The sequence below is a fragment of the Hylobates moloch genome, unplaced genomic scaffold (assembly GCF_009828535.3).
Source record: "Hylobates moloch isolate HMO894 unplaced genomic scaffold, HMol_V3 SCAFFOLD_16, whole genome shotgun sequence".
Classification (NCBI taxonomy): domain Eukaryota; kingdom Metazoa; phylum Chordata; class Mammalia; order Primates; family Hylobatidae; genus Hylobates; species Hylobates moloch.
Genome location: NW_026652291.1, coordinates 61,493,370 through 61,518,320, shown reverse-complemented (window position 1 = coordinate 61,518,320; position 24,951 = coordinate 61,493,370). Strand labels below are relative to the sequence as shown.

Below are 24,951 nucleotides of genomic sequence, written 5' to 3'. Positions count from 1 at the left end.
AACATCTTTCAGCCTAGCCTGGCCTCAGACCCATACTCCCCCTGTTGGCAATCTGGGGTTATGGCAGCTGTGCACCAGAGGGCTCCAGGGCCACTGGGCTGAAGTAACACTATGCCATTTATCAACAGACGAATACTTGCTGATCTCTCTCTTTGTGCCGGGCATATAATAGGCCCTGTCCCTGCTTTTGGAAACTTTACAATGATAAAAAATTTCACCTCAATTCTCCTGTTTCCTCTGCTTCTACCAGGCAGGTCAGTTTGGCACAAATGGATCTGTATTTATAATCCACAAGAAATCTTGTTTTAAAAATAATTAAATTATCTATGTTCTACCTGTAGTGTTCATTACAGACTCACATGCATGATCTGGCTTGATTCCAGAAGGACAGTGTGTGGAATTAGAAGAGACTTGGAGATTCTCAGGTCCTAAAGTTTTTAATCTATGCTCAGTGGAGTCTGTGTCCAGAGGTGTGGAAGTGTATTAGTCTGTTCTCACACTGCTAATAAGAGCATACCTGAGATTGGGTAATTTATAAAGGAAAGAGGTTTAGTTGACTCACAATTCCACATGGCTGGAGAGGCCTCACAATCATGGCGGAAGGTGAATTAGAAGCAAAGTCACGTCTTACATGGCAGCAGGCAAGAGAACTTGTGCAGGGGAACTCCCCTTTATAAAACCATCAGATCTCGTGAGACTTATTCACTATCACGAGAACTGCGCAGGAAAAACTGGCCCTCTTGATTCAATAACTTCCCACCGGGTCCCTCCCACAACATGTGAGGATTATTACAATTCAAGGTGAGATTTGGGTGCAGACATGGAGCCAAATTATATCCAGAAGGAAGGAAGAAGACAACCAGAGCAGCCTTGGCTTTGTTTATTCTGCATATAGAAGACATTAACCTCAGTCCACAAACCTAAAAAATGCTACAGTTCATGTGCGAGACAGTTAATATAATAGTGACCCCGCTGACTTTAGGATCCTGATCTCTCAAATAGTATTGCTAATGAGTTGAATGTGACAGAACACTATAAACTCACAATAGCTGGCAAACACTGAATCAAATGGGACCAACACTGAAAAAAGTAGAAACTTCACTGAAAAGAATAACAAATAAATCACACGCATACAGGGAAAAAATCCAGCACATCGAAAAATAAGAGGAAAAACAAATAGACTTATTTTTCACACAAGGCTGTCCTGATGTCCATCTCCCAAGCCTTTCCCTGGGAAGCAGTACCGGCAGCAGCACAGGTGAGAGAGGAGTAAATAAATGCAGAGATAAGCAAGTGACCAGCAACACATGTAGGAGTCAGGGGGCCATCACATAGAAGAAGCACAAAGACCCCAAAAAGCCAGCTAGGTAGAGCTCTATGGAGTCCCAGGGTGTAAGCCAGAGACAGCGGCAGAGTGACCAAAGATTTCTGCCACCAGGGCCAAAGGACCCTGGAAGGAGAGTGTCTGGTGGGTCAGTCTTCCCTCTTAGATCTAACAGAAACACTTGACATTGAGCATGGGACTTTATCCTATGTAAGATCTGGAGTGTGTGTGTGTGTGTGTGTGTGCATGTGTGTGTGTGTGAAGGTTATTTATAAATATGTTCATTGCAACATTATTTAATAATAGATCCCAAATTAGAATCAGTATTAATGTCCAAAACAGGAAAATGGTAAAATATCATGCATTCAACATATCCATTTTGCAGCCATTAACATCTACATTATCCACAGCTATAAAAAACTAGGCTAACAACATTAATAGGCAAGTTCATTTTTTTAAAAAAACTCATAAACATTTGGAAAAAAGTAAACATTCAATAATTAATCAATCCAAATGAAAATATTAATAATTTTTGCTTATCTGATTGGGAAGGATTTACAAAAATGATAATATTCAGATTCAGTGTGAGCATTGAGAAAATGGTATTTTCACGGCTTGTACACAAAGATCCAAAAAAGAAAAGAGATTCTTTGACCTGCAGGAGCTGGATTTTATGTGGAAAAAAAAAAAGTATTTGACCTAGCCATCAACCACACCAAGAAAACTGAACACAGTTGTTCCTTCTAACAACCTTGGTACACAAGTAAAGTCTTAGAAACAATGCAAATATCCAGCACTAATTGGGGGATTCATTTTTTAAAGCTGCATATTATTAAACGCTATGAAATCCCTGAAGTTACGATATATAACTACATTTTGTCACATGGAAGAATATTCACCAGGTATGTTTATGTTAAAGGTAGATTATAGATTGGTATATACCACAATTAAATTTGTGCTTATATACACTTTTTTTCTTTTTTTCTTTTTCCCCAAGACAGGGTCTCGCTCTGTCACCCAGGCTGAAGTATAGCGGCGTAATCTCGGGTCACTGTGGTTCAAGTGATTCTCCTGCCTCAGCCTCCCAAGTAGCTGGGATTACAGGCGTGTGCTACCAAGCCCAGCCAATTTTTTGTATTTTTAGTAAAGAAGGGGTTTCACCACGATGGCCAGGCTGGTCTCAAACTCCTGACCTTAGGTGATCCACCTGCCTTGGCCTCCCAAAGTGCTGGTATTACAGGTATGAGACATCACAGTTGGCCATGCTTATATACACATTTTTCTTGTAGGCTTTTTTGCTTCCTACGTATCTATTTTCTTAATTTTTCTATAACTTTTATGTATTATTTAGTAAATTAAAGATCTGTTTATTAGATATGAATGACATTTTAAAGTGATACTCACTAATAGATTTTTAATAAAATGAGGAAAATGTTTATGTTAATTTAAAATATATGATTCAAAAATATATTTTAGTCACATCTATGTAAAAATATACAAAGAAACAATCTGGGTGAAAGTACATCTCTGTTAACGGTCAGTTGGGTGGTAGGATTAAGGCTGACATGATTCTTCTTTCTATTTTGTAATGTATTCAACTTTTTAAATTTTATGATTATTATATTAACTTTATTTTTTTAACAATATTCCATATGAGAAAAAGGTTGGCTTAAGTTTGTACATGTGTCAGTTAAGATAACCCTATTATAACAACTAAGCTTCAGAATTTCAGTGACTAGCACTATAGAAGTTGATTTCTTTTTTTTTTTTTTTTTTTGAGACAGAGTCTCACTCTCTCGCCCAGGCTGGAGTGCAGTGGCACGATCTCGGCTCACTGCAAACTCCGCCTTTCAGGTTCATGCCAATCTCCTGCCTCAGCCTCCCGAGTGGCTGGGACTACAGATGCCTGCCACCACACCTGGCTAATTTTTTGTATTTTTAGTAGAGACGGGGTTTTACTGTGTTAGCCAGGATGGTCTCGATCTCCTGACCTCGTGATCCGCCCACTTCGGCCTCCCAAGGTGCTGGGATTACAGGCGTGAGCCACCGCGCCCGGCCGAAGTTGATTTCTTGCCCACACACAGTACAAAATGAATATTCCCAGTAAACAGTTGCATCCTTTTATTCTTACGTGTTCCAGTTTGGCCAGAAAATTACATGGTCAGCCCAGGATTAAGAGATCCAGGCTCAGTTCTCTAAAGATGCTTCCCCAACTTCTTCTGCATCAAACCATGGAAGAGGAAAAGCCTAGATGATCAGGCATAGGAGTGTGTTCTGGGCCAGGTCTGGAAGTTTCCCACATCATTTCCACTCACGTCCCTTTACTGCAACAATCACACAGCCACACCTAAGCCCAAGTGAGGCTGGACAACATAGCTCATCAATGAAATGAACTACCTTTCTTCCCTCAGAAGAAAAGGAAATTATTTTGCCAAACTGCTAGCTTGTCTCTATCAAAATGCTTAATGGTGTTTACTGTTTATAAGGATCATGTGCTCCACATTTCTTCTCCTGCTTATAAAACGAATACATTTCCATTATAGAAAAAAATCAATAAGATGAAAATAAGAATCACATAAAATTGTTGTTCTGATTATTGCCCTTTTCCCACAATCTGTCAAATTCGTGTCAAATTGTACACAGTTTTACATTCTACTTTTTTCATTTAATATTAGGTGATAAAGATAGCTGGCTACAGGCAGCCAGCACTTGCTTCCTCCACAAAGAAAGACCAAAACAGTAGGTAGATAATCACATATCAAATAGTATTTCTAAGACAGAACATAAGAATTCAGCAGGAGCCTGTCCCTGAGACAAAGTGAGCCAAAGCACATGTTCCTCAGAGCTTGAGAGCCATCTGTCTGGGACCACTGCCACTGACAGCACCCCTGTATCCCCCCACTCCCCAACCCATACAGCAGTGCCACTGTGAACCAGCATGCACCTTCTAGGGTCCTGGGGACTGGCCCACATGGACTTTGTCCCAGGGCTTGCGGACAGGCCCACCCTACCCACTGCTGCTACCATCACCTCTGCCGCCACTCAAGTGCACCATCGGGGGGCCTGGATATCAACCCATCCCACCCATTGCAGTCGGCACCAGCACATATCATCAGAGGACTTGAGGACAGGACTACTTTGGCTGGCACAGCGCCTATCAGTGACCACATGCATCATCCAGGTGTCTGCAGATGGAGCTGCCCCTCCTGCTACTACAGGCTCCCACGCACACCTTCTGGGAAACTGAGATCATCCCCGCACAGCCTAACGGCACTCACACACATCATCTGGGTCCCAGAGATTGACCCATTCTTCCTACCACCACTGGCACCCATGCACACCTACCAGGAGCCAGAGAACAGGCCTGCGCATCCTGCTGCCACCACCACTGCCATCAACCACTTGCACATGCCACCCAAGGGCCTGAGGACTAGCCCACCCAGCCTACTACTGCCACCACTAACACATGCACATGCTTCCTGGGAGACTGAGGGTTGGCCTGACACTGCTACTGCCATCACAAATGGCAAACAAACCACCCAGAGACCCAAGGACCCTCCTGCCTTGGGTCCATCACCAAGACCTGGCCCACTGCTGCCACTGCTGGCACCCAAGCAAGCCATCTGGAGGCTTAATAATTGACCTGAAAAAATCCACTACCATCAATGCTCATGTACACTGCCCAGGGGCCCAAGGATCAGCATATCCAATCCACCACTGCCACCACTGGTGCACAAAGACCAGCCCACCTAGTGTCCCCATTTGAGAAAAGTTTTACCATAGCCTCCACTAACAACTGCAGCCTAAGATACTGAGGAAATCACAGGCACCACTGATACTGATTATACCCAAAGAAATCACACAGAGACTACACTACTGCCTCTTCCCAGAATCAAAGCCGAAGTGCTTTACCCAGCCAACACTATAGATACACCTATAAGGAAAAAGTATTGTCCTATGAAAGCCAATCCATAAAATTGGAAAAAGTGACTGTTATACCAGATATGTAGATACCAATGTAAGAACACATGAAACATGAAAAAGCAAAGAAACATAACACCCCAAAGGAACACAATAATTATCCAGCAACATATTCCAACAAAAAAGACATCTATGAAATGCCTGAAAAAGAATTAAAAATAATGATCTTTAAGAAGCTCAGTGAGGGGGTGGAGCCAAGATGGCCGCATAGGAACAGCTCCAGTCTACAGCTCCCAGAGCGAGCGATGCAGAAGACGGATGATTTCTGCATTTCCAACTGAGGTACCGGGTTCATCTCAACTGGGGAGTGTCAGACAGTGGGTGCAGGACAGTGGGTGCAGTGCACCAAGCATGAGCCAAAGCAGGGCAAGGCATCACCTCACCTGGGAGGAGCAAGGGGTCAGGGAATTCCCTTTCCTAGTGAAAGAAAGGGGTGACAGGCAGCACCTGGAAAATCGGGTCACTCCCACCCTAATACTGCGCTTTTCCAATGGTCTTAGCAAATGGCACACCAGGAGATTATATACCATGCATGGCTCAGAAGGTCTTACGCCCACGGATCCTGGCTCATTTGCTAGCACAGCAGTCTGAGATCAAACTGCAAGGCGGCAGCGAGGCTGGGGGAAGGATGCCCACCATTGGCAAGGCTAGAGTAGGCTAACAAAGTGGCCAGGAAGCTCGATCTGGGTGGAGCCCACCGCAGCTCAAGGAGGTCTGCCTGCTTCTGTAGACTCCACCTCTGGGAGCAGGGCATAGCCAAACAACAGGCAGCAGAAACCTCTGCAGACTTAAATGTCCCTGTCTGACAGCTTTAAAGAGAGTAGTGGTTCTCCCAGCACACAGCTGGAGATCTGAGAATGGACAGATTGCCTCCTCAAATGGGTCCCTGACCCCCGAGTAGCCTAACTGGGAGGCATCCCCAGTAGGGGCAGACTGACACCTCACACGGCAGGGTACTCCTCTGAGACAAAACTTCCAGAGGAACAATCAGGCAGCAACATTTGCTGTTCATCAATATCCACTGTTCTGCAGCCTCTGCTGCTGATACCCAGGAAAAGAGGGTCTGGAGTGGACCCCTGGCAAACTCCCACAGACCTGCAGCTGAGGGTCCTGACTGTTAGAAGGAAAACTAACAAACAGAAAGGACATCCACACCAAAACCCCATCTGTACGTCACCATCATCAAAGACCAAAGGTAGATAAAACCACAAAGATGGGGAAAAAACAGAGCAGAAAAACTGAAAATTCTAAAAATCAGAGTGCCTCTCCTCCTCCAAAGGAATGCAGCTCCTCACCAACAACAGAACAAAGCTGGATGAAGAATGACTTTGACGAGTTGAAAGAAAAAGGCTTCAGATGATCAAACTACTCCGAGCTAAAGGAGGAAGTTCGAAACCATGGCAAAGAAGTTAAAAACCTTGAAAAAAGATTAGACGAATGGCTAACTAGAATAACCAATGCAGAGAAGTCCTTAAAGGACCTGATGGAGCTGAAAACCATGGCACAAGAACTACGTGACAAATGCACAAGCCTCAGTAGCTGATTCGATCAACTGGAAGAAAGAGTATCAGTGATTGAAGATCAAATGAATGAAATGAAGCAAGAAGAGAAGTTAAGAGAAAAAAGAATAAAAAGAAACAAACAAAGCCTCCAAGAAATATGGGACTATGTGAAAAGAACAAATCTACATCTGATTGGTGTACCTGAAAGTGACGGGGAGAATGGAACCAAGTTGGAAAACACTCTGCAGGATATTATCCAGGAGAACTTCCCCAATCTAGCAAGGCAGGCCAACATTCAAATTCAGGAAATACAGAGAATGCCACAAAGATACTCCTCGAGAAGAGCAACTCCAAGACACATAATTGTCAGATTCACCAAAGTTGAAATGAAGGAAAAAATGTTAAGGGCAGCCAGAGAGAAAGGTCGGGTTACCTACAAAGGGAAGCCCATCAGACTAACAGCTGATCTCTCAACAGAAACTCTACAAGCCAGAAGAGAGTGGGGGCCAATATTCAACATTCTTAAAGAAAAGAATTTTCAACCCAGAATTTCATATCCAGCCAAACTAAGCTTCATAAGTGAAGGAGAAATAAAATACTTTACAGACAAGCAAATGCTGAGAGATTTTGTCACCACCAGGCCTGCCCTAAAACAGCTCCAGAAGGAAGCATTAAACATGGAAATGAACAACCGGTACCAACCACTGCAAAAACATGCCAAATTTTAAAGACCATCAAGGCTAGGAAGAAACTGCATCAACTAAAGAGCAAAATAACCAGCTAATATCATAATGATAGGATCAAATTCACACATAACAATATTAACCTTAAATGTAAATGGGCCAAATGCTCCAATTAAAAGACACAGACTGGCAAATTGGATAAAGAGTCAAGACCCATCAGTATGCTGTATTCAGGAAACCCATCTCACGTGCAGAGACACAAATAAGCTCAAAATAAAGGGAGGGAGTAAGATCTACCAAGCAAATGGAAAACAAAAAAAAGGCAGGGATTGCAATCCTAGTCTCTGATAGAACAGACTTTAAACCAACAAAGATCAGAAGAGACAAAGAAGGCCATTATATAATGGTAAAGGGATCAATTCAACAAGAAGAGCTAACTATCCTAAATACATATGCACCCAATACAGGAGCACCCAAATTCATAAAGCAAGTCCTTAGAGACCTAGAAAGAGACTTAGACTCCCACACAATAATAATGGGAGACTTTAACACCCCACTGTCAACATTAGACAGATCAACAAGACAGAAAGTTAACAAGGATATCCAGGAATTGAACTCAGCTCTGCACCAAGTGGACCTAATAGACATCTACAGAACTCGCCACCCCAAATCAACAGAATATACATTCTTTTCAGCACCATATCACACCTATTCCAAAATTGACCACATAGTTGGAAGTAAAGCTCTCCTCAGCAAATGTAAAAGAACAGAAATTATAACAAACTGTCTCTCAGACCACAGTGCAATCAAACTAGAACACAGGATTAAGAAACTCACTCAAAACCACTCAACTACATGGAAACTGAACAACCTGCTCCTGAATGACTACTGGGTACACAACAAAATGAAGGCAGAAATAAAGATTTCCTTTAAAATCAACAAGAACAGAGACACAACATACCAGAATCACTCGGACACATTCAAAGCAGTGTGTACAGGGAAATTTACAGCACTAAATGCCCACAAGAGAAAGCAGGAACGATCTAAAATTGACACCCTAACATCACAATTAAAAGAACTAGAGAAGCAAGAGCAAACACATTCAAAAGCTAGCAGAAGGCAAGAAATAACTAAGACTGGAGCAGAACTGAAGGAAATAGTGACACAAAAAACCCTTCAAAAAATCAATGAATCCAGGAGCTGGTTTTTTGAAAAGATCAACAAAATTGATAGACCGCTAGCAAGACTAATAAAGAAGAAAAGAGAGAAGAATCAAATAGATGCAACAAAAAATGATAAAGGGGATATCGCCACTGATCCCACAGAAATACAAACTACCATCAAAGAATACTATAAACACCTCTATGCAAATAAACTAGAAAATCTAGAAGAAATGGATAAATTCCTCGACACATACACTCTCCCAAGACTAAATCAGGAAGAGTTGAATCTCTGAATAGACCAATAACAGGCTCTGAAATTGAGGCAACAATTAATAGCTTACCAACCAAAAAAAGTCCAGGACTAGATGGAGTCAAAGTCGAATTCTACCAGAGGTACAAGGAGGAGCTGGTACCATTCCTTCTGAAACTATTCCAATCAATAGAAAAAGAGGGAATCCTCCCTAACTCATTTTATGAGGCCAGCATCATCCCGATACCAAAGCCTGGCAGAGACACACACAAAAAAACAGAATTTTAGACCAATATCCCTGATGAACATTGATGCAAAAATCCTCAATAAAATACTGGCAAACCGAATCCAGCAGCACATCAAAAAGCTTATCCACCATGATCAAGTGGGCTTCATCCCTGGGATGCAAGGCTGGTTCAACATATGCAAATCAATAAATGTAATCCAGCATATAAACAGAACCAACAATAAAAACCACATGATTATCTCAATAGATGCAGAAAAGGCCTTTGACAAAATTCAACAGCCATTCATGCTAAAAACTCTCAGTAAATTAGGTACTGATGGGACGTATCTCAAAATAATAAGAGCTATCTATGACAAACCCACAGCCAATATCATACTGAATGGACAAAAACTGGAAGCATTCCCTTTGAAAACTGGCACAAGACAGGGATGCCCTCTCTCACCACTCCTATTCAACATAGTGCTGGAAGTTCTGGCCAGGGCAATCAGGCAGGAGAAGGAAATAAAGGATATTCAATTAGGAAAAGAGGAAGTCAAATTGTCCCTGTTTGCAGATGACATGATTGTATATCTAGAAAACCCCATCGTCTCAGCCCAAAATCTCCTTAAGCTGATTAGCAAATTCAGCAAAGTCTCAGTATATAAAATCAATGTGCAAAAATCACAAGCATTCTTATACACCAATAACAGACAAACAGAGAGCCAAATCATGAGTGAACTCCCATTCACAATTGCTTCAAAGAGAATAAAATACCTAGGAATCCAATTTACAAGGGATGTGAAGGACCTCTTCAAGGAGAACTACAAACCACTGCTCAATGAAATAAAAGAGGATACAAACAAATGGAAGAACATTCCATGCTCATGGGTTGGAAGAATCAATATCATGAAAATGGCCATACTTCCCAAGGTAATTTATAGATTCAATGCCATCCCCATCAAGCTACCAATGACTTTCTTCACAGAATTGGAAAAAACTACTTTAAAGTTCATATGGAACCAAAAAAGAGCCTGCATTGCCAAGTCAATCCTAAGCCAAATGAACAAAGCTGGAGGCATCACGCTACCTGACTTCAAACTATACTACAAGGCTACAGTAACCAAAACAGTATGGTACTGGTACCAAAACAGAGAGATAGACCAATGGAACAGGACAGAGCCCTCAGAAATAATGCCACATATCTACAACCATCTGATCTTTGACAAACCTGACAAAAACAAGAAATGGGGAAAGGATTCCCTATTTAATAAATGGTGCTGGGAAAACTGGCTAGCCATATGTAGAAAGCTGAAACTGGATCCCTTCCTTACACCTTATACAAAAGTTAATTCAAGATGGATTAAAGACTTAAATGTTAGACCTAAAACCATAAAACCCCTAGAAGAAAACATAGGCAATACCATTCAGGACACAGGCATGGGCGAGGACTTCATGTCTAAAACACCAAAAGCAATGGCAACAAAAGCCAAAGTTGACAAATGGAATCTAATTAAACTAAAGAGCTTCTGCACAGCAAAAGAAACTACCATCAGAGTGAACAGGCAACCTACAGAATGGGAGAAAATTTTTGCAATCTACTCATCTGACAAAGGGCTAATGTCCAGAATCTACAATGAACTCCAACAAATTTACAAGAAAAAAATGAACAATCCTATCAAAAAGTGGGCAAAGGATATGAATAGACATTTCTCAGAAGAAGACATTTATGCAGCCAAAAGACACATGAAAAAATGCTCATCATCACTGGCCATCAGAGAAATGCAAATCAAAACCACAATAAGATACCATCTCACACCAGTTAGAATGGTGATCATTAAAAAGTCAGGAAACAACAGGTGCTGGAGAGGATGTGGAGAAATAGGAACACTTTTACACTGTTGGTGGGACTGTTAACTAGTTCAACCATTGTGGAAGTCAGTGTGGTGATTCCTCAGGGATCTAGAACTAGAAATACCATTTGACCCAGCCATTCCATTACTGGGTATATACCCAAAGGATTATAAAACATGCTGCTATAAAGACACATGCACACCTATGTTTATTGCAGCACTATTCACAATAGCAAAGACTTGGAACCAAGCCAAATGTCCAATAATGATAGACTGGATTAAGAAAATGTGACACATATACACCATGGAATACTATGCAGCCATAAAAAATGATGAGTTCACATCCTTTGTAGGGACCTGGATGAAGCTGGAAACCATCATTCTCAGCAAACTATCGCAAGGACAAAAAACCAAATACCGCATGTTCTCACTCATAGGTGGGAATTGAACAATGAGAACACATGGACACAGGAAGGGGAACATCACACACCGGGGCCTGTTGTGGGGTGGGGGGAGGGGGGAGGGATAGCATAGGGAGATATACCTAATGCTAAATGACAAGTTGATGGGTGCAGCACACCAACATGGCACATGTATATATATGTAACAAACCTGCACGTTGTGCAGATGTACCCTAAAACTTAGAGTATAATAAAAAAAGATAAATAAATAAAAAAGAACAAAGCTGGAGGCATCACACTACTTGACTTCAAAATATACTACAAAGCTATAGTAACCAAATCAGCATGGCACTGGCACTTAAACAAACATTTAAACTAATGGAACATAATAGAGAATCCAGAAATAAATCCATGTATTTACAGCCAACTGATTTTTGACAGAGTTGCCAAGAGCATACATTGGGAAAATGTCACCCTCTTCAATGAATGATTCTGGCAAAACCGGCTATCCATATGCAGAAGAATGAAACTAGATCCCAATCTCTTTCCATATACAAAAACCAGCTCGAAATGTATTGAAGCCTTAAATGTAAGACCCAAATATAAAACTACTAGAAAAAAAATAGGACTAATGCTTCAGGACTTCAATCTAGGCAAAGATTTTATGGTTAAGACCACAAAAGCACAGGCAACAAAAACAAACATAGACAAAACAGACTGTAGTAAAATAAAAGCTCTGCACAGCAAAGGAAACAACAGAATAAAGAGACAACCTGTAAAATTGGAGAAAATACTTGCAAACTATTCATCCAACAAGGGACTAATATCCAGAATATACAAGGAACTCAAAAAAATCAACAGCAAAATAATAATAATCTTATGAAAAAGGGCAAAGGACAGGAATAGACATTTCTTAAAAGAAAATGGCCAACAGAGATATGAAAAAGTGTTCAACATCATTAATTACCAGGAAAATGCAAATCAAAACCACAGTGAGATATAATCTGATGTCAGTTATAATGCTATTATCAAAAAGACAAAATATAAGGAATGCTGGCGAGGATGCAGAGAAAAGGAAACTGTTATTCACTGTTGGTGGGAATATAAATTAGTACAGCAATTATGGAAAACAGTATGGAGGTTTCACCAAAAAGAAAATAGAGCTACCACATGATCTAGCATTTCCACTACTGGGTATTTATCCAAATGAAAGATAATCAGTATATCAAAGGGATACCTGCACTTCCGTGTTTATGCAGCACTACCCACAATAGCAAAGATATGTAATCAACCTAAATGTGCACCAATGGATGAATTGATATGGAAAAAAATTACGTAGATATATATATATATATATGTACACACACACACACACACACACACACACACACACACACGCATCACTTTTATCTCTTTCTCACATCTACCCAGGATCTCAGAGGCACTGCTCAATCTTAGAAGTAAGCCTTTCTGCCAGGACACATGAAGGACCTTGAATCTTTTTTCAAATCTTTCTCTGCCATAGCCAGGGCTTGTGCATTGCCTGTTTCCCTCTAACTACTCTGATGAGAAGATTTTAAGCAACTCCCAGTGATTTTGCTACAGCAAATTATGTATTTCAGGACCCTCTGAGGGGTTCACTCTTTCCTTTGTCACCTTTTCTTTCCTACAAAAATGACAACACAGGCCAGTTCTTGGCAAGAAAGCATCTGGCTCCCTGAAGACAACTGTAGTTGGAAGACAATGTCTCTGGCACAGCCCTCTCTCAGCACTGACACTTAATAAAGCAATCACAAGTTCATCAGTGCGAACTTCCCAAGGAGCTTCCAAAATGTCCTTTTAAGAGTGATTTTAAGGTAGCTCTGAGGGTCTGCAGTGACTCAGTACTATGCTTGTCTCCTACAAAGCCAAGAGGAACTAGATTGGTTACTGACTAGAGTAGCATCAGAGGAAAGGAGGGGGATTTGACCCAGCAACAACTGGCAACTGCCTTCTCAGAGGATTTGCATTGTCGGTGGCTTATGGGGCCCGGGGAGGAGGTGGAAAACACCCTACATTAATGTCCCAACATCCCAGAGGAGAAAAAAATTATAACTGACGGAAATGTAATAAAACAGTCAAAAGCAGATGTAACCAGCTATAGATATTGTGAAACATATTGGTCTTTTCGTTCAAATATTACAATTTTTATTAAAATAAACAATAAATTAAAACTATGTGCCCCACTCTACTCATATGTACTCCCCTCTCCATCTGAATGTTCTCTCTAATCCCTGTCCTCTGGCAGTCAGATTTTTTAAAAAATATATTACAAAATATACACACAAGAGAAGTTCATAAAACAGAAATGGAGAGTTTAAAGAATAATTATAAAGTAAACACTACATTATATGTCGGGAAATTGGGTTTGTTCAACACTACTGAAATCTGCCGTATGTCTCTTCCTACTCAAAATGCCCTCTCTGCCCTCCAATTCCAGAGTTAACTACTATTCTGATTTTGGTGATAAGTATTTCCTTGCTTATTTATATATATATGTATTTCTATCCAATATAGTTTCATTTTGCCTAGTTTTGAACTTTATATAAATAAAATTAAAGTTGTCTTCTTGGGTTCTTTTAACATTATGCTTGTAAGATTCATTTGCATAGCTGCATGAAGGAAGAGTTTTATTTTTATGGCTATGCAATATTCCATTATATGAATATACTACAATTTGATTATTCATGCTGCTGTTGGTGGACCTTCCAAGTGTTTCCAGTTTGAGGCTATCATGAACATGCTGCTATGACCTTCTTGGACATGTATCTGGTAGAAATTTGCACCCGTTGTTTCTCTAGGGTATATACCTAGGATTGGGAAAAGGGCCAACATGGTAGCTGTAACTTGTATTGCACTTTTTTCTTTCTTCTTTCCTTGAGACAGGGTCTTGCCTTGTCACCCAGGCTGGAATGCAATGGCACAATCATGGCTCACTGCAGCCTCAACTCCCACTTCAGCCTTCCAAGTAGCTGGGACTACAGGCACATGCCATCACACACAGTCTCGAACTCTTGGGCTCAAGTGATCCCCTCACCTTGGCCTCCCAAAGTGTTGGGATTACAGGCATGAGCCACCATATGTGGCCTTCATTGTGCTTCAAATAGGTGCTTCTCTAATATCGAGCCAGAGTAACACTTTTCATGTTTATTGACCACTTTGATTTCCTGTTTTGAGATAAAACTGTTCAAGTCTTTTGGCTATTGTTTTATTAAGTTAATTGTCTTCTTCATTGCAAGTTTTGTTTTGTTTTGTTTTGTTTTGTTTTGTTTTGTTTTGTTTTGTGACAGTCTCACTTTGTTGCCCAGTGAGGCAATCTCGGCTTACAGCAACCTCAGCCTCCCCAGTTCCCCAAGCGATTCTCCTGCCTCAGCCTTCCGAGTAGCTGAGGTTACAATATGTGCCACCATCCTGGCTAATTTTTTTGTGTATATTCCTAGTAGAGACGGGTTTTCACCATGTTGGTCAGGCTGGTCTCCAACTCCTGACCTCAAGTGATCTGCCCGCCTCGGTCTCCCAAAGTGCTGGGGCATGGGTGAGCCACTGCACCTGGCCAGATTTCTATGAGTTCTTTATATAATTTGAATATAAGCCCTTTGTTGCCTATGTGTATTTCAAGCATGTTTGCCTACTCTATGAATGATCTTTTGTTTCTCTCAATTTAGATGTGTCAAATTCATCAGTCCTTTTCTTCATTATTAGTACTTCGTATACAGTACTAAAATCTTTACCTATCATGAAGATATTCTTCTATTATATATTCAAATCATTATTCCTACTTGGATCCATAATCCACCTAGAATAGGTTTTTTGATATTTTGGGAGAAGAAGGTCAAGTTTTATTTTTCCACATAGAAAATATTTGTCTCTATAAGACACCATAAAGGCAATTTATTATCCCAGTACCATTTATTGGGGAGAAAAAAAGAAAATAGTCTTTTCCCTATTATGATGAAAGATACGACATCCATCATAAATCAATCCATCCATGTGTATGTCAGCGTCCACATGCGTGTAGAGTCCTTATTTCTGGTCCATTAGTCTATGTTTCTATGCCTCATCAATACCACACTATCTTCATTCCCATGGCTTTGTTTGCAAAAACAAGTCTTCCATCTTATTCTCATTCTTTAATGGTGTCCTGGCTATCATTAGCCATTTGTTTCCCAAATATACTTACAATCAGTTAAGTTCTATAAAATACCTCTCGGTGCAATGAATCTATATAGGTCAATTTTGGGAGAGCTGACATTTTTACAATATTTACTCTTCTTCCAATCGATGAACATGGAATCTCTCCATGTTTAGGTCTTCTTGAATGTCTCTTCATTCAGTTTTATAATTTTCACCAAAGAGGTCTTTCACATATTCTTTTAGATTTACATTTAGTTATTCGATCATTTCCATGCAATTTAAGTATTACTTTCTAAAAATTTCTTTCTAACAGTGTTGCAGTACATGTAGAAATATGATTAATTTTTTAAATTGATTTTTTCTAGCAAATCTGTAAAACTCTTATTAATTATGGTAATTTACCTGTAGATGATTTTGGATTGTCTACGTATACTATCACTTCCTCAAATCATTACAATTTTGTTTTCTCTTTTCCTGTCTTTATACCTTTCATTTCCATTTCCTACCTAACTGCTAAAACCACTACACTAAAACCACTAGTGTACTGTTGAACAGAACTGATAATAATTTGTATTCAGGCATTATTGTAATGTTTTGCTCTCAAAAAAAGGTTTTAACACTTTTCCATTAGGTATAATGATTGCTGTGGGAATTTTGTGATAACTTCTATCGGATTAAAGACATTTCTTTTTATTCCTAGTCTGCTAAGAATATTTTTTAAGTAAATAAGGGTAAATTTTAGGCCTTCATTGTTTCAATTAAATAATCACATGATGTTTCTTCTTTAATCAGTTCATATGATGTGTTACAGCAATTTTGCTTTTCAAATGAAAAGTCAACTATGTGTTCCTAGAATAAACCCAAATTACTTATGATATATTAATATCTATTTGCTTATTGATTGATTTGGTTTGCATCAATATTCAAAAGTTATATTGACCTACAATGTTTCATTTCTATGTTGGCTCTATTGGGTTTGGCATGGAGGTTATGCTAGTCCCATAAAGGGAAGGGTAGCATCCGTTCTTCAGAAGAAACTATATAGCATTCTTTAAATATTTTCTACAGATTTCTCCTTAGTGTGGTCACCAAAAACAAAAGTTGAAATTTTTTGGATTCAGCACATTCCCTTGGAACAACAGCAGCTTCCTAACTAGACTCTCAATATTCCTTCAACTTGATCTGATAGTCACTTCAATGCTGGTAGTTCTTCGAGGTTTGTAAGGTTTTTAGATATCTTAAATAGTTTTGATTCCTTTTAATGAGAAGATTGCATGAAATTCTAGGTCACTATTAATGAAATTTCCTAATCAATCTTTATTACATGACTGAATGCATATATTTTACTCCTCTTCTTTCATAAGTGCAGGTTTTTCTTTATCCCTTTCTTCTACTTGTAAGTTAAACTAACATTTTTAAAACAAAACAAAATGTTGAAAATTTTTAATAAATTAAATTATGCCAAATGCTAAGGCACTAATAAAGGTGCTATACTATTCTCTCTTTGTTCCCTTCTTCTTCACGTTACTTTTCAGATGCATAAAGACATTTTATAGAGCCTGTACAAGAGAAGAGGTTAAGCTCCGTGCAGCTCTAAAAATAAGTGAAAAAATTATATATTTATGTATAAGGAAAGGAACCCTAACTTTCATGAGATTTTCAAGAGGGCCTATTATACTCCATAAAGATCGGGAATTGTATCTCACACCAATCAGAATGGCTATTACTAAAAAGTCAAAAAATAACAGATGCTGGCAAAGTTGCAGACAAAAGAGAAAACTTATACACTGTTGGTAGGAGCAGTTCAACCATTGTGGAAAGCAGTATGGTGATCCTTCAAAGAGCTAAAAGCAGAACTACCATTTGACCCAGCAATCCCATCACTGGATATTTACCCAGAGGAATATAAATCATTCTACCATAAAGACACATGCACACAAATGTTCACTGCAGCACTATTCACAAAAGCAAAGACATGGAATCAAACTAACTGCCCATCAATAGACCAGAAAAAGAAAATGTGGTACATATACATTGTGGTGCATAAACATATGCAGTCATAAAAAAGAATGGACTCATGACCTTTGCAGGGACATAGATGGAGCTGGAGGCTATTATCCTTAGCAAATTAACACAGGAAACCAAATAATACATGTTCTCAATTATAAGTGGGAGCTAAATGATAAGAACTGTGAACACAAAGAAGAAAACAACAGACAGTGGGGTAAGAGGAGGGAGAGGAGCAGAAAAGATAACTATTGAGTGCTGGGCTTAATATCTGGGTGATAAATATGTACAACAAACCCCCATAACATGTGTTTACCTATTAACAAATCTTCACATGTACCCCCAAACCTAAAATAAAAGTTAAAAATAAACACATAAGTAAAAGATTTTAAAAATAAAAGAAAAAAAGAGATTGGGAATTGTATTAGTCTTCAATTCTGCTGTTTCTGCAAAAATTATACTGGATTATAATGGTTTTCTGTGCATACACAGAATCTTCTAAATATTTTTAAGTGTTTTTAATAATCCAGTGTTACTCTGCAGTAATTTGCTGTTCTTTTCTTCCATTGTTGAGTATGTGGCTCTAATTCTTTTATAGATAGCACAGCAATGAATGTACCTCCTTCTCAGAAGCTTTCACTCCTGGGATTAGGTTGATGGGCCTCTAATGTCACCAATGAAATGGGATCTTAGATATTTTCCAGCTAGGATACGACAGCTCCCAATAAAACCAAATCACTAAGCCTTTTCTGCAAGCAAGGAGCCATCTGGAACATAAAGACTTTAACCTTGGGTAGGAAGCGGGCAAGTAGAAGTCTTCAATTGTGTCATAATTTTCATTGAGGACTCAAGTGACCTAAGAAAGTAATTGTGATTGTCAGAGCCTTGTTCTTCCTTTTCTTTCTCCAGCCGCACGCTTCACCTACTCAGGAGAGTGCCTACGCAATCTGACTTGACAACTTCTAGAAAGAAATTGGAGCAACAGGGGTCTCAGCAGGGTGGTCTTGGGCCAAACACTGAAAGCAGGCCGGCTTACCCTTTCCTCTTCTGCCCCCTTCAACTTTTTCCCGATGTTCTTACCCACATCCCTCATCACACCACACCCTTTCATTCATCCTTGTCCCAGACTTATTAAGTATATACAGATAAGCAATCCAGGGAACTTGCATTCATTAGGAGAAACCCAGAAATTCAAAAGCACTGATGCTGTAATCCCAGAGGAGTAGAAAACAGGAAGTGGGCAGCTGCCAGCTTTCTTGCTCTACTGGAGTATTCTGGAATTTGATGGATTGAGGGTTCTGGACACAATGCCCCAAGCCCCTTCGTTGTTGTGCTGGGTTCCTGTTTCTGCTCTCGGCACTGACTTAGCAGCTGCACAAGAGCTCACTATGTTGGCTTGGATTACGCCGTCTCGCCCAGATCTCCGGCAGTTTGTGGGCAAACCTCCTGAGCAGCCTTGGGTGATGAAACCTTTCATGGTAGCAGGAGAATGGGACTGTGAATTCTCAATCCCCTGTACCCACCCCTTCCTTCCTCTCTCACGGCCTTAAAGTCTAGGAGGAGGAAGCACAGCAGCAACTGACTGGGCAGCCTTTCAGGAAAGATGCAGCCACTCCTGCTTCTGCTGGCCTTTCTCCTACCCACCGGGGCTGAGGCAGGTGAGTGACCATCCCCACCCTCAGAGGCCTGACCTCATCCCATAGATTCTTGAGCCAAATTGCCTTGGTATATCCTAATTCTGTACTGTTGAGCAAGTTATTTGAATTTGTATTTCCTCAGTTTCCTCATCTAAAAAATGAGAATAATATTAATACCGACCTTGTAGAGTTGCCATGAGAGTTAAATAAGTTAGGGTATTTAAATGTCTTGGAATTGCCCACACACTGTAAGTGCTATAAAAATATGCTCTGTATAAATAATTTGGCAGCATGTGTCAGAGCCTACCTAGGAGGTAAGAATACAGCAATAACAGTACCATCATCAGCTCATGTCTAGATTTTTAAATGCCAGTCCCACGTGGTCTTGAATTGGACTCAGAGGGCTCTGGGAAGCTCCATGAGGATGAAAGTATAAGGGAACTTCAGGAACAATCCTGTACTTACAGCAAAGCATTCTCCTCAATACCTGAGACTGAAGCTGGCCTTGCCTGGAACAACGGTTGTTCTCCCTCTTTTGGAGGGGAGGAGGGAGCTGAGGCCTAGAATGGGGAAAAGGGCTCCTTTCAAGACAGCAGTGTTTTCTGTAGAACCCTGGAGCCCGCTCCCAATCTGCTGCCCTATAGACTCCAACCCTCAGCACCATCTCCTGCCTCTCCTGCACCCTCTCTCCTGCCATCCCCATCTTCCAGCCTTTCTGGAGCCACCAATATGGTACCCACACTGCAAGTCCAGCAAGCATAGAGCTAAGTGCCAAATGCTTCCTTCCAGGGGAAATCATCGGAGGCCGGGAGACCAGGCCCCACTCCCGACCCTACATGGCATATCTTCAGATCCAGACTCCAGCAGGTCAGAGAAGTTGTGGAGGGTTCCTGGTGCGAGAAGACTTTGTGCTGACAGCAGCTCACTGCTGGGGAAGGTGAGGAGCTAAGGAGCTTCCTGGGCAGCCAGGAGCACAGCCCTGGGGAGCTCATCGGAGGAGGAGCCATCTGAAAGAAGGGTTGTAGCAATGAAAGGGTGAAAGAGAGACCAAGTGAGTCTTTGCGGGAGGGGATAGGCCAGTGTAAATGAGGAGGAAAGGAGGGTAAGATCAAAAAGAGCAACAGGAAGAGATGGAAGACACATATTGGGGCTCAAAATATAAGCTCAGGCTATTTATGAATTTAATCTGGGGGAGCAAACCTGAAAGCAACTACCACCCTATCCCTAGCTCAGAGCTGCTGAGAAAGAGGATACAGCTGAGTCCCAGGGCCCTCCCATCCCCTCGATTCTGGTTAGCTGCAATCTTGTCCTCCTCGTGCTGTCCGCCTACCCTGCAGAGCTGGTGGACAATAGCTCCTGCAGCCCAGACCTACCTCTTGCTTTTGCAGCCGTATAATTGTCACCCTGGGAGCCCACAATATCCAGAGACCGGAAAACACCCAGCAACACATCACTGTGCGCAGAGCCATCCGCCATCCTCAATATGATCAGCAGACCATCCAGAATGACATCATGTTATTGCAGGTACCACCTACCTGGCCCTCTGGCTCCTTCCTAGTGTGTCCGGGGACAGTGGAGGAGGAAGTGAGGGCAAGGCTCCGGGGTGGCGGGGAGGGCATGGGATGTGTACTGCACCAGCGACCCCCGAGCCTTGGCTGGAGGCCCCAGCTGAGCGGGAACGCCTACATTCTTCCTCCAGCTGAGCCGAAGAGTCAGACGGAATCGAAACGTGAGCCCAGTGGCTCTGCCTAGAACCCAGGAGAGACTGAGACCCGGGACGCGGTGCACTGTGGCCGGCTGGGGCTTGGTCAGCAGGACGAGGAGAACAGACAGACTCCGAGAGGTGCAGCTGAGAGTGCAGAGGGATAATCAGTGCCGCCGCATCTTCGCTTCCTACGACGGCCGAAGGCAGATTTGTGTGGGGGACCCGCGGGAACGGAAAGCTGCCTTCAAGGTAAGGCATGGGCATTGGCCAACACACCCCGGGAGACAGGGGCCCGTGCAGAGCCAGGGCAGGGCGAACAGATTCCATCCCCACAGCCCCAGCCTGGCGGCCAGACCACAGTGGGCTGGGGATTGTTTTCCCCATCAACCTGGTCTCTGGGGGAATAGGAGGAAGACCCACAACACATACATAGGCAACATTCTCCTGGAGAAGGGGGAGGTACCTTGACTCGGATTGGGCTGGAGACAGTAACTCAGGCAGAGCTGAAGTCCAGCGACCGAAAAGATCCAGAGGCTTGGCTCCTGCACCCCACCGATCTTCCATCTCAAACACACCCAGGAATTGAAGGAGCCCACCCATCCCTGCCTTCTCTGAGAGCCCGGAGCTCAGGGCAGCAGGAGCAGGGAGGCCTGTCTCAGTCTCCCTTCCCCTCTCTACCTACAGGGAGACTCCGGAGGCCCCCTGCTGTGTAACAATATGGCCCACGGCATCGTCTCCTATGGAAAGGTGTCAGGGGTTCCTCCAGAAGTCTTCACCAGGGTCTCAAGTTTCCTGCCCTGGATAAGGAGAACGATGAGAAGCTTCAAACAGCTGGATCAGATGGAGACCCCCCTGTGACTGACTCTTCTTCTCGGTGACACAGGCCAGCTCCACAGGGTTGCCAGAGCCTTAATAAACGTCCACAGAGTATAAATAACCAATTCCTCATTTGTTCATTAACCGTCATTCAGTACTTTGTTTGGATTGCTACAACAAAATAGCACAAATTGGGTGGCTTATAAATAACAAATTTATTTCTCACAGGTCTAGAGGCTAAGAAGTCTAAGATCAAGTCACTAGCAGATTCAGTGTCTAATAAGGGCCCATTTTCTGGTTCACAGACAACCATCCTATCCCTGTGTCCACATATGGTAAAAGGGGCAAGGGAATTCTCTGATGTCTCTTTTACAAGGGACCTAGTCCCATTCAAAGAGCTCAGCTCTTATGACCTAATCACATCCCAAAGGCCCCACCTAATGCCATCACATTGGAGATTAGGTCTGGGAAACACTGTCTCTACACAAAATTTTAAAATTAGCCAGGCATGGTGGCCTGTGCCTGTAGTCCCAGCTACTTGGGAGGCTAAAGTGGAAGGATTACTTGAACCCACGAGGTTGAGGCTGCAGTGAACCATGCACTCCAGCCTGAGCAACAGAGCAAGACCCCATCCCAAGAAAAAAAAAAGACTGGCAGGCCAAAAAGACAGAACTGAAATTCCAAAAAAAGACCTACTTTAGTGTATGAAAAAGGTGGCATCTCAAATCACTGGGAAACAATGGATTTTTAATAAATAGCATTAGAACAACTAGATAGATATTTGGAGAGGATGGAAGCTATAATTGGATCCATTCCTCACACCATACTTCAAAATAAACCTCAAATGGATCACAGATCTAAATGCAAAAACATTAAACCATACAAGCAATAGAACAAAGAAAATGTAAAGAGATTTGCTTCTTTAAAAATAGCTAATGAACACCCATGTTCATAACAGCACTAATCACAATATCTGAGGATGGAAGAACCCCAGCATCCATCGCCAGCCAGCATGCTTGTCCTAAACCTTGTGAAAGAAAATAGACTCTCAGGACCCAAACCTCACTATTCCAAAGGGAAAGTTAAGCTTGGGAACTGACCCATGGGGGAAAAAAACAAAAACAAAAACAAAAACTGCTTTCTACTTATTTCCAAACAGCTGTAATTCACAATCCTGTGGCATCACCTCATTTCCTCTACTTGCTTTTCCACATGTTTACTTTATCTTGTGTAAAGTGTAGATTTACTGAGGCTAATTGGAACCTCCCAAGAACACAACCATCTGCCTCAAGTCCTACTCTCTCTCCCATTTTTACCTTCCTACTTGCTCTTTCCCCTTTAATACTGAAGTTCCTAAAACCATTTAGAGAAAAGCACAGGTTGTAGATGCTCCTTTGGCCTGTATTTTTTCCCCAGCTGCATCTTCAACCTTGGCTAAATAAACTTCTGTTAGATTGAGACCTATCTCAGTCACTTTGTGGTTTATAGCCCTTCCTTACACTATACCAACCCCACTGTATTTATAAGCCAGCATTTTCCTCACCAATGTGATGAAGATCTGTCTCAGAACCTGTGATACTCTGAAGGTATATAAAACACCTCACAAAATGTTGACGAAAATAACAATACATTTGCCCTGAAGATTAGCCCATGACTGTCTACATCAATATTATATTCAAACAAAAGATTACTGAAATCACATAATGTAAAATTAAGCTTTAAACACTTTCTGAAAGTAACTACACAGAATCAGTCAGGAGGTTTTCCTAGGTAAGTAGAAATGTTAATTACTCCTTTCAGTGTGACATTTACCATCTGAACTTTTGCAGTTTTCATAATCTTAAATGAAATAATCCCTGAACAGACATTTTATCAAATCCAACAGGCTATATACAGAAATGCTTCGGTGAATTTGACCATTATTTTATGTGTATCTCTTATCAGAAAGTTATTTGTCGAATATTCAGTGTAAGCCATTTATCAACAAAATTTTAACCAATAATACATCTTTAACAATCCTCAGTCATTGTCTCTGTATTTACTAACTGCCTACCCATAGGAATTATCTATTACTGGCATGCTCTGGGGGATAACAGTCTCATTATTAAATGTACTGACAAATGGAAAATGTACTGAAAAATGCACTGACAAATGGAAAGAATACTTGCTGGTGAAGAGAAAGAAGGAGGGAGCAGCAGTAGAAAAGTCCCCCATTCAGCCCTTCCTTCCTGTGGCATTTACTTAGAGCCTCAGAGCACTGCCCAGTCTCAGGAGTCAGTCCCCAGGAAGCCGCAAGGGCATTCATCTCATCTTCAGGTCTTTCTCTGCCAGTCAGCACTTCCAAGGCAGCTCTTTGTCTCTGCTGCCCTGCTGAAAAGGTCTCTACAGACCCCAGGGTACTCACCTCCAGAAGGTGACCATCCCAGAAGCCAGACCCACCACTTCTAACAAATCTGCACTCTTCCCTATTGAGTAAACTTCATCAGCAGAACTTCGGCAAGAAAGTGTTTTGCACAATGAAAACCAATGTAAAAGAACACAGTTCTTTCTTTTTCCACATGCAGACTTTGAGCATTAGAAGCCTTACCAACTTGAATGGAAAGTCATAAAATTATGGTAATCTCAGGCACAGAAACCTCACTGGGAACTTCTCCCCCAACCCAACAGCTAAGGCAAAAAGGAGAAGAATTGGGTCAGGTGATGATATTTCAGAAAGAGAAAGTCTTTCTCCTCTGTCTCTCTCTCTCTCTCACACACACACACACACACACACACACACAAACACACACACACACACACACCCATTCACCCACACTAAGCCATTTTCCTTTTCAAACAACCAAAGGCCAGAGAAGAGGGGAGCAGAGGAGAAAGAGTCTGTGTAGATGGAAAATCTGAAGATTGTGAGTTGAGCCCTGCCCCTTGCCATTCCATGTGGAGCCTTCAGAGGCCCTACCTGCAAGGCAAGGATTGTGTCTGACATGTACATGTCAATGAGAAACCTCTCTCTACTCCAGAATCTCAAGTGTTGCTCCAGAGATTCTGCAGTTGCCTGAAACTGCTACTCAACAGTACAAAGAAGGTCATGGATGACTAGATTCTTGCCAGTGTGTTTTAGGTGAGACCAGTGTTTGGCCCTCTTGCATTTATTTTAAACAAAAAAGTTCTACAGACTTTGAGCTTAAAAGAGACTTTAAGTTTAAAAAACTTAAAGGAAAAGAATTGAGTCGGGT

General features: G+C 41.5%; 1 protein-coding gene across 1 annotated transcript; it reads left to right on the top strand.

The window, feature by feature from the left end:
- The first annotated feature begins 19,101 nt into the window (after positions 1-19,101).
- Positions 19,102-21,878, top strand: CTSG (cathepsin G). The gene is made up of 5 exons (XM_032179772.2): positions 19,102-19,218; positions 19,987-20,134; positions 20,586-20,721; positions 20,897-21,151; positions 21,587-21,878. Exons 1-5 carry the CDS (start codon positions 19,164-19,166, stop codon positions 21,758-21,760), a joined length of 768 nt encoding a protein of 255 aa, XP_032035663.1. The 5' UTR covers positions 19,102-19,163; the 3' UTR covers positions 21,761-21,878.
- Positions 21,879-24,951: the final 3,073 nt, after the last annotated feature.